At 31.7% G+C, this 10864-nt stretch overlaps 1 protein-coding gene across 2 annotated transcripts in view; it reads right to left on the bottom strand.

The window, feature by feature from the left end:
- Positions 1 to 1201: 1201 nt before the first annotated feature.
- The window catches only part of LOC135123486 (protein yellow-like), a 77709-nt gene continuing 68046 nt past the window's right edge, over positions 1202 to 10864 (bottom strand). For both annotated transcript variants that reach the window (XM_064048160.1, XM_064048161.1), the window contains exons 2-8: positions 9540 to 9740; positions 9285 to 9478; positions 2378 to 2473; positions 2087 to 2327; positions 1849 to 2033; positions 1610 to 1795; positions 1202 to 1563 (exon numbers count right to left, since the gene is read on the bottom strand). In XM_064048160.1, coding sequence (XP_063904230.1) covers positions 1306 to 1563; positions 1610 to 1795; positions 1849 to 2033; positions 2087 to 2327; positions 2378 to 2473; positions 9285 to 9478; positions 9540 to 9740 — 1361 coding nt within the window. In that variant the 3' untranslated portion in view covers positions 1202 to 1305. The remainder of the gene's footprint in view (positions 1564 to 1609; positions 1796 to 1848; positions 2034 to 2086; positions 2328 to 2377; positions 2474 to 9284; positions 9479 to 9539; positions 9741 to 10864) is intronic.

The following is a 10864-nucleotide window of genomic DNA, read 5'->3' as shown; positions in this document are numbered from 1 at the left end:
TTGCTTTTTTCTATCGTTCAATAAAATCTACTGCATACTTTTGAAATTATTGCATTTGCGAGGGAACTTCTGTCGAAACAACTTCCGACGAATTTTTTATTTTTTTTTATAACTTCTACCAGCAGTTTTTTAAATACTTTGAACAGCAATCTTGTGGTTATATTATTGTTATTATATCTCTGTTTTATCTCTGTTTTTGCTTCTCATTAATTTTTGAGAAATCTCCAATTTCCTGTACTTCTGGTTCTTTATTTCTATTTCTATTCTAGGTATTTATTCTTCGGCAGTTCGCAATTTTTCAGTTTTCTTATTTGATTTGTAGGGTTTATTGTTCTTAGTTCTTACAGCTTCAATTTTACATTCTTTTAGATAGTTTGAAGTACTAAATTTTTAATTTTTCGTCTAATATCTTTTTATACAGGATTATTCACAAGAAGCTCCACGCCTGAAAAATTCAAAACGCAACCAACAGTAGAATTTCATGACAGTCGTTGATATTTACCATCATTTCTGTTTTAAGTTAAATACAAGTTTATTGAAAATTTCATCAAAATTAGTTATGCACTATGAAACCAAGGTTTGTTTCAGTCCTTAGAGTTCACGAAACACTCCCAATTTTTTGTACGTGCATTTAAATAACACTATGTATAGCTAGCTGTTTGATTTTGATAATTTGGAAGTAAACGTTATTTACTAGGTTAATAAGTATAACAAACAAATTAAAAAAAAAGGGTTCGTCAGGGAGTCTCCTATACGGATAATGTTCTCTACACAATTGTGAAGGACTTGCTCTATATCAAACTCACATTAATCTTTTCGTCGTTTAAACACACTATACATACTATATATGAAATGTTAAATATGTTTGAAATTGTATTTCTGGTTGCGTCTTGTATTTTTTAGGCGTGGGGTTTCTCGTGAGTAACGCTAGCTACTAATTTTTATAGTATTATATTTTATTTATTTTTTTCGCTTTGACCGTATTAAAACTATACGATAGTTAACTTTACAATAAATATATTAAGCCCGCCACTGACTAGGAAATGTCCGGCATTCAGTCAAGACTTGCATTTATTTTTATATCATATCGCATATCCATTTTAAAGCAAGGGACTTAGTCTATTTTCTGTTTCGGTATTAATTCTTATATCTGCAACTGTTCAGGAAGTCTAAAAGGCTATTTTCACATTCACACAATATCTTCAAAAAATCTTAAAACTTAACTTTATTAATCAACATTTTGTGAATACTACATATACTAATAATTACAAAATAAATAATACAACTCTTTAAAGCTTAGGCACCTCATTTCTTCTGATTTGTGTTGGTTGACCCATACCTATTCGTCGGAGGCTTAACCAACCCATAACCTCCACCGCTCCCAGACGGTCTGCTATGGCTGTGTTGACCACTCTTACAAATTGTCCCTGATACCAAATCCTCCGTCCTTCCAGCCTGAATCCTGAAATTCACCTCCGACTGCGAAAGAGACTCAGTGGCAACTTTCTGGAACCGTGACGTCATCACCCAAACTTCTTGCGACGCTTTACTATTTGTGACCACCTGAAAAACAACATTACCAACTGTGCCTACCAAAAAACGCACTTACTTTAACTCCACTAGCGAATTGCAGAGTCTGGCGATTTCGCGAAATGGCTTCTGTGTTTTTACGACCGTATTCTGTGCGAGTGTTCCAGCAGTTGAAAGTGACGTCACTCATGAGACCGAAATACATGATTCCGTCTTTGTCTATGGCTTCGGCTGCGGCTTGAGTGGTTCGCTCTCCAACGTAAGTCTGGAAAAGTAGAAGATCAGAGAAGGGAACATAAGACGAGGGGATTCTCTTACGTGGAAGACCTCTGGCGATGATTCTGGATTGTGGATAAACCTGGAACGATTTCTCAGAAATGCACTGTAGACCCAGTTCTCTGTAGGACTAGACATGGCGTGGTAGAATAGCTTCCTGTCTTGGCCTGGCTTATACGGTTCTAAAGCCATTCCCAAAACACCATCCATCAGGTCGAAACTATCACCTGTATTTTTCTTTAGTACTTAATTGTCACAACACTAGTAAAATAGAACGTACCTAGAATACTGTAAGTACCGTAACTCGGGTATGGATACATGGATTTGTGCGTAGCTTTCCAGGCTTCGTTGCGCTGGACGTCGTAGACTATGATAGAATAAGCTTGGCAGTCTGCTACGTAGACGAAGGTGTCTTTGCATTTTCCATGAGCGTCTCTGACATCGACGACTGGAGTTACTAAAATGGATCTGTTGACCTCTATTAAGTCCTCTGGTATCTCGTATCTGTGGATTAGCATGTTCTGGAAAAATTTTGGGTTAGTTGTGGTTTGAGATTTTCGCAGAAGAGTACCGTTTGGAGGTCGAAGGCAAGGATTTGTGGTGGGCACGTTTGTTCGCTGAGTACTCGTCCTGTGTCCAAAACCCATAAGCGCTGGCATTCGTCTATCTGAAAGTGATGGAATTTTACAGTGAGGGAGAATTTCCGATGTTATAATTGATTGATCATAAAGAGGTTAGTTGTGTTTTTTTAACACCCTATAAATAAGCTTTATAACCAAAGTTTAATCTTGAAATTCCGATGCGACGTTGCCACGTTATTCTATTTTTGTTGAATTTTTGCAAGAGTCAGTGCAGGAGTTCACAAAAAAAATCGTACTAATATTTTAAGATCTGTGTTGCAATATTTTATAATTTGTGATGAAATCATATTTTAATACACAGAGTGTTTATAAAAAATCCAAAACATTACAATTTTCGACTATCGATATTTCAGTTTTTTCAAATAGTTGTCTCTCAAAAAAGTAAAAAATCGCAAGAACTGTCAACTTGAAATAAGAAAATAGAAAAATTGTGACACTTTTTGAACAATTCTATTGCCAAAAATTTCAAGCAAATTGGCCTAACGTGGCAACGTTGCATCAGGATATTAAAAATAGGTTTAAAACCTAAGAAGAGGTCAATCAGAATATGTAAAAATATACAGGGTATTCTACTTGAAAAAACTAAATTGTGTCTCACACCTTAATAATAGAACACTCTGCATGTATAGTTGGAAATAATTTTAGGGTATGAATCTCATAGACGATATAATAAACTTTGGTATTTGACATTTTTAAACATTTTTAATAGATATCGAGGAGCGCTTAGTAATTCACCCTGTATATTATTTGACGAATAATTTTTGAAACTATCACATGCATTAGTATGAAATTACTTTATAACGATCCCAAAAAACTGAAAAATGAACCTATTCGAAATTTTGCTAAAACTTAGGTTTAGAAAATATTTGTTACACTTTTATTTTTTTTACTACTGAATATATAAAATATCCCAAAACGCTATCTATACTCTCAACAAAAAGTTAATGCCGTCACCTTAAATAAATAATAAAAAAAAAAAATTGTACTAAAAATATTTGCTGTGCTTAAAGATTTGAGAAACATGACTATGACCAACATATACAATATTTATAATTTCTATATTCTGCCTAATTTTCTATAACATTTTTCTACCATAATTAATTTATCAAAGAAATGAAAAACTATGCAAAATAACCTAAAAGTAACTCTTGTGGATTTTGTCAACATTTAACACTTTTATGAAAAGTTAAAAAAAAAGTGAAATCGGCGCGTTTTTTGGGTTGCGTGATTTTTCCCCCCCTCGTCGCCTGAGAACTTGTTTGACCCACAGACCGCTCCGCGCTCAGGCCAATGTCGACTCTACGCGTTTAGAATTTCAGCAGGAAAGAATTATTAGTTAGATGCTTTTATTTAGAAACATAATATCACTTCTCACATGTTTCACTCGATTTTGACATGCAACTGAAGTGATTCTTTAATCGTCAACTGAACAATCGGATAATTGAAAAATCCAAACATCGCAAAATCGGAAAAGCGAAAATTTAAAAATTCCGAAAAATTAATAATTTAAATATAGAAGATCTGAAAACTCGAGAAATCGATAAACCTAAAATTTTAAAAATCGAAAAGTTGAAAAATTGAGAAATCTAAGTATAAAACGGTCGAAAAAACCTGAAAAACGAAAAATTGCAAATCCAAAAAGTAATTAGTCGAGAAATCGAAATATCCAGAACTCGAAAAATCGAAAAGTCGAAATACTAAAAAATCCCAAACCTGAAATATCGACAAATTGAAAAATAGAAGAAAAATTGAAGAATCGAAAAACTGAAAAAGCACAAAATTGAACGAAATATCCATAAATTGGGAAATTAAAATATTGAAAAATTGGGAAATGGAAAAATCAAAAAAGGAAAGTCGAAAAATCGCAAACTTAAAAAATCGAAAAATCTGTGAATATAAGCATTGAAAAATTAAAATATCGTAAAATTGAAAATGGAGAAATGGAAACATCAAAAAATCAAAAGAATAAAAATTCGAAAATCTAAAATTTAAAAATCGAAAAGGTGAAAATTCAACAAATCGAAAAATCGAAATTCGAAACTTTAAAAAATTGGAAAATTGAAAAATCGAATAACTCAAAAATCAAAACATCGAAAAATCGAAAAACCGAAAAGTAAAAAATCAAGAATCTGAATAATCGAAAAATCGAAACATCTAAAAATTCAAAAATTGAGACATCAAGACATCGAATAATAAAAAATCGAGAAATCGAGGAGTTGAAAAATTGAAAATCCGAAAGAGGCCAAAATTTTTGAAAAATCGAAAAGTTAAAAATGGAAAAATTGATAAATCGAGAGACTGAACAATCAAAACATCGAACCATCCGCATCTCGATAAATCAAGATCTCAAAAAATTGAAAAATCGAAAATTTAAAAATTCGGAAACTTGAAAAATTAAATAGAGAAGAACTGAAAACTCGCGAAATTGAAAAATCTAGAATTTTAAAAAATGCAATATTAAAATATCGAAAAGTTGAAAATTTGAGAAATCGAAATATAAAACAGTCGAAAAATTAAAAAATCTAAAGCTTAAAAAACGAAAAACTGAAAATCCAAAAAATAAAAAATCGAGAAGTCGAAAAATCGAAAGGTCAAGGAATCAAAACATTGGAGAATTCCTAAACTGAAAGAAATTAAAAAACTGAAAAATTGAAAAATCGCATAATTCAAAATCAAAACAGAAAAATCGAAAAGCCGAAAAGTAAAAAATCAAAAAAATGACAAACCGAAAAATCGAAATATTAAAAAATTCAAAAATTGAGATATCAAGAAATCGAATAATCAAAAAATCGAGAAATCGAGGAGTCGAAAAGTTGAAAATCCGAAAAAGGCCAAAATTTTTGAGAAATCGAAAAGTTAAAAATGGAAAAATTGATAACTCGTGAGGCTGAACATTCAAAACATCGAACCATCCGCATCTCGATAAATCGAGATTAAAATTTAAAAATTCGAAAACTTGAAAAATCAAAAAAAGAGAAGAACTGAAAACTCGAGAAATTGAAAAATCTAGAATTTCAAAAAGTGCAAAATTAAAATATCCAAAAATTTAAAAATTTGAGAAATCGAAATATGTAACAGTCGAAAAATTGAAAAGTCAAGAAATCAAAAACATTGGAGAATCCCAAAACTGAAAAAAATATCCAAAGATTGAGAAATTAAAAAAATGGAAAATTGAGAAAAACCAAAAAAGCAAAGTCGAAATATCGAAAAAACAAAGTATTGAAGAAGTGAAAAATCGAAATTGGGAGAAAAAATAGATTAACTGAGAAATCGGAAAACTGAATATTTAGCAAGGTCAAAATTTGAAATTCTGAGAAACAGAAATACTGAAGAACAGAAAAATCAAAAAATCGAGAAATCGAAAAATCTAAAATTTAAAACATTGAACAATTAAAATATCGCAAAAATTAAAAAAAAATCGAAACTCCAGAATTTAAAAAAGCGAAAAATTTAAAAATCGGACAACCGGAAAACTGAAACATCAAAAAATTGGAAAATCGAAAAACTGAAGAGCCCAAAAGTAGAAAACCGAAAAACCGAGAATTCCAAAAATCGAAACATCGAAAAGTTCAAAAACTGAGACATCGAGAAATCGAAAAATTATAGGATCGAGAAACTGAAGAATCGAAAAGAGAGGAAAAGTTAAAAATCGAAAAATTGATGAATCGAGAAATTGAACGATCAAAAGGTTATATATCTGAATTCGACAAATCGAGAAAACAAAAAATTGAAAAATCGAAAAATTTTAAAAAAGAAAAATAGAAAAAAATCGAAAATTTAAAAATCCAGACAATTGAAAAATTGAAATGTAGAAGAATTGAAAACTCGAGAAATCGAAAAATCTAGAATTTTAACAATTGAAAAGTTAATACAACGAAAAATTGGGAAATCGAAGTATAAAACAATCCAAAAAGTGAAAAATATAAAATTTAACGATAAATTGAAAATCCAAAAATCGAAAAGTCGAAAAATCGAAAAAGTGAGAAATCGAAAAACTAAAAAGCAAAATCGAAAAATCGGAAGATTAAAAAATCGAAACTTTGGGAAGTCGAGAATTGGGAAAATAAAGAAAAACATTAGTTCAGAAATCGGAAACCTGCAGATTTAGAATCGTCAAAATTTGAAAAATTTCTAAAATTGAAGAGGACAAAAATTGAGAAATTGTATTATTGAAACACTAGAAAATTGAGTAATCGAAAAATAAAAAAAGCAAAGTCGAAAATTCGAAAAATCGAAGAATTGAAGAACTGAAAAATCGAAAGTTCGAGAAGTCGAAAAATGGGAAAATCAAAAATAGATTAACTGAGAAATCGGTCAAAACTTGAAAACTTGAAAAAGAGAAATACTGAAAAACTGAATAATCAAAAAATCGAGAAACCGAAAAATCTAAAATTTAAAACATTGAACAACTAAAATATCTCAAAAAATAAAAAAAAATTCGAAAATCTAAATTTTAAAAATCGAAAAAATGAAAAATCGACTAATCGAGAAGTCTAAACTCCAGAAATTAAAAAAGTGAAAAATATAATAACCGGATAATTGAAAAATCGAAACATCAAAAAATTGGGAAATCGAAAAATTGAAAAGCCCAAAAGTAAAAAATCGAAAAACCGAAAATTTCAACAATCGAAACATCGAACAATTAAAAAAATGAGACATCGAGAAATCTAAAAATCACAGGATTGAGAAATTGAGGAGTCGAAAGCTGAGAAGAAAAGTTAAAAATCGAAAAATGGATGAATCAAGAAATTGAACAATCAAAATGTGGAAACATCTGAATTCAACCAATCGAGAAATGAAAAAATTGAAAAATCGAAAAATTTTAAACAAGAAATATTGTAAAAACCAAAAATTTCAAAATCCGGTCAACTGAAAAATTGAAATATAGAAGAACTGAAAGCTCGAGAATTGGAAAAACCTAGAATTTTAACAATTGAAAAATTAAAACATCGAAAAATTGAAACCCAAAAAGGAGAAAATCCAGAAATCAAAAAAGTCAGTCCAAAACTCGAAAAGTCGAAAAATTGAAATATCAAAAGATCCCAAAACTAATAGAAATATTAAAAAAATTGAGAAATTAATAAATTGGAGAAACTAAAAACGCAAAGTCAAAAAATCGGAAGCTTAAAAAATCGAAACTTTGGGAAGTCGAGAATTGGGAAAATAAAAAAAAAACGTTAGTTCAGAAATCGGAAAGCTGAAAATTTAGAAACGTCAAAATTTTAAAAATTTCTAAAATTGAAGAGGATAAAATTTGAGAGGTCCTATCATTGAAACATCGGAAAATTGACAAATCAAAACATAAAAAATCTAGAAATCGAAAATTTGAAGAATGAAAAAATTGAAAAAGCCCAAAATTTAAATTTAAAAATTGAGACATCTAAGGTTGAAAAATCTAGAAATCCAAAAGCCGAAAAATCTCAATAGCGTATTTATAAATCACAAGTTCAGGTCAATGCTATTTTTTAACATTTAAATAACATTTATTCAACAAAATTGTAAGATGACTTCATCAATTCCTGGGGGACATGAACGGATAAATTTTGACTATATAACGATTTAACATGCTTCCAATAACTATAAATTGACATCTAAGGTAAAAACTCAACACGGATTCATAAACCGTAAACGGAGGATATAAAATTTAAATTAAATTATATCTACTATTGTAAAATTTTGTCATTTCATTGTTGGTAACAAATTTTGGTGAGCGTTTTACCATTTGATAATACAATCTAAACTGTAAATTTTGTGATTCGGGAACATTATGTATTAAATCGTTAAAACATTCAAGAACTTTGTTCACTTATTCCTTGTAAAGTCCGACCAGATGGTCGAAACGGTTTAGTTCTTCCTAGTAGATGAATATCAGATCAGCTCTAACGAAAGTCAGCTTATATATAATTCGCTTAAAGTCGATATTGGCCTGAGTGCGCTCTGGTCTGTAGATCCAACAAGTCTCCAGGTTCTCATGGTAACTCGCTTGGCATGGCGAAAAAGATAGTTGACAGTTAATTTAAAAAAAAAAAAAAAACTTTTAAAATATCAGGCTTCAATTTCATCGAAGAAACATTTTCAGAGGGTAACCAAAAGATAAGTATTTTTTAAGTCAGATGGTTGTACACCGTAGAATTACAGTTAAAAAAAAAATAAAATATCGAAATTCTACCCTCCATGAGATGTTCACCAAAAAGCTTTTCATTTGATTTTTTTAATAGTATTTATGTGGAAATAAAAATATTAACTTGTTGACTGTGTTAAAGTCCATAGTTTGTGGTAAGCCACAAAATTGAAATTACAGACATCTACGCATAAATAGTGACTAAGGGGCCAATTCCAAGTTGGTGGCGCAAGTCACTGGTGCAGCGCAACTTTATAATGCTAATTTGGGTATCAAATGCTGGTTGCTAGGGGTGACGGAATAAACAAGCGCAATTTTTCGAGATAAATTGCGCCAACTTGCACTGCCTACTAGAGGTGCCGCAACTCCATGGTGCAAATTTCAATGGAAAGTTCGACAAAACTGCGTTTGTTGATTCCGTCACCCCTAGCAACCAGCATTTGATAGGGGTGACGGAATCAACAAACGCAGTTTTGTCGAATTTTCCATTGAAATTTGCACCATGGAGTTGCGGCACCTCTAGTAGGCAGTGCAAGTTGGCGCAATTTATCTCGAAAAATTGCGGTTGTTTATTCCGTCACCCCTAGCAACCAGCATTTGATACCCAAATTAGCATTATAAAGTTGCGCTGCACCAGTGACTTGCGCCACCAACTTGGAATTGACCCCTAAGTATCTAATAAATTTATACACGTTTTTTCCTTTGCTTTCACTTACCATAACACGAAAAACTGAAACCAGCCGATCCCTCTTGCACCGCTTTGGATTCGTGTGCCATTCCCACGATGGAAACGGCTGAATAATCGGATTGTTGTTAAGTTTTTTGTCAGTAACGACACCAAGTGTCACCGGAACTCCCTCTTGAAACCTTGGAATAGTGACAAAAACCCGATTCTTCTTATTCGGAGCATCTAAAAAAACAAAACTCAACCTTCCTTCTTACAAAAAAAAAAAACAACAGAAAAAACATACAAGAGTAGTGTACATCTACATCTATGGGAGCAGCGGACGTCGGGTCAAAATTTCCACTATCAATATCGTCTTGTCTTGCTTTGGCATTCGGGTAATCGAACTCTAGTTGCGTCCACTGGTACACAAGTCCCAAATCTGGCTTCTGGGAGATTCCTACGTCAATCACGCATAGCCCAAAAATCATGCATAACCATCTGTCCGCTGAAAGGAAGAAAAATAAAAGTGAGTATGACGTGAATGTGTGTCAGAAAGGTCACGAACGAGTGGTCACCTTGGCCTCTACGAAATTTGAACTTGTGTATTGAATTGGGTTGTAATGAGAGGCAGACGGCGGATAATTAGATTTGTTAGCAACAATGGCTCGCAGAGTCACGACGATTAAGAGTAACATCTGGAGATTTCCGGGAAGGACGATAAGTGAAGCGAAAACATTGCCGAAGTTGCATTGTAATGGTGTTTTGACTACAGGTGTTCAGAATATTTTAACAGTTTTTTAGTGTGACCTTTCATTCAGTATAGGAATCTTCGTTGTGATTTTTGGAGTGGAAATATTTTGAATAGTGTTACAATACATAACGTTTGAACATATTAAGTAATAAGGATGTGTACAGAGGTGCACCAGATATTTGAGAGTAATTATCATTAATTATGTGGTTGGAATTTTATGAATGAGTTTCTTTCAATGTTGTGAAGTAAGCGAAGGAGAACCAACATGGAATTAAACGGTGATTTAAATTTTATTGTAGTTAAAAAGTTCCGGACCCACGATTATTTTTTACACTTGTTTATTTCAAAACAAGATATTTACTTTAGTACAGCCTATAAATTATAATGCTATATGATATAATTTTTTCATTTAGTTATACAGGGTTATGATAAATAATGCACAAAATTCATAAAAAGCGCAGCATTTATTTTTGAAAAAAATGCAAAAACATGTGAAGCCTGTCATTTTACGCTTATTTGACATAGACATGTCAAATTTGTAAAAGTTATGACGTCATCATTGATTTTTTAAATGAAACGCTATAATTTTGATCGGATTATTTGATAAAGCTTAGTTTTCTTCATGATTTGGTTCCAATAGGATGGGGCACCACCACATTATGGCGTAAATATAAGGGTTTTTTTTGGAAAATCAATTTGATGGAAGGTGGACTAGAAGGCGTGGACCAATACGATGGCCACCTAGGTCTACAGATTTGACACCCTTTGATTTTTTTGTATGAGGACATTTAAAAAATCGTGTTTACATGAACAGACCCGATAATTTAGACGACTTGAAACACGTATTCGTCATGAAATGACTCGTATAAGTCCCCAGA

The sequence above is a fragment of the Zophobas morio genome, unplaced genomic scaffold (assembly GCF_036711695.1).
Source record: "Zophobas morio isolate AGI-343-1 ecotype UQ-CSIRO unplaced genomic scaffold, CSIRO_AGI_Zmor_V1 ptg000006l, whole genome shotgun sequence".
Lineage (NCBI taxonomy): Eukaryota > Metazoa > Arthropoda > Insecta > Coleoptera > Tenebrionidae > Zophobas > Zophobas morio.
Note: the sequence above shows the minus strand (reverse complement) of the source record. Positions and strands in the feature narration are given on the sequence as shown.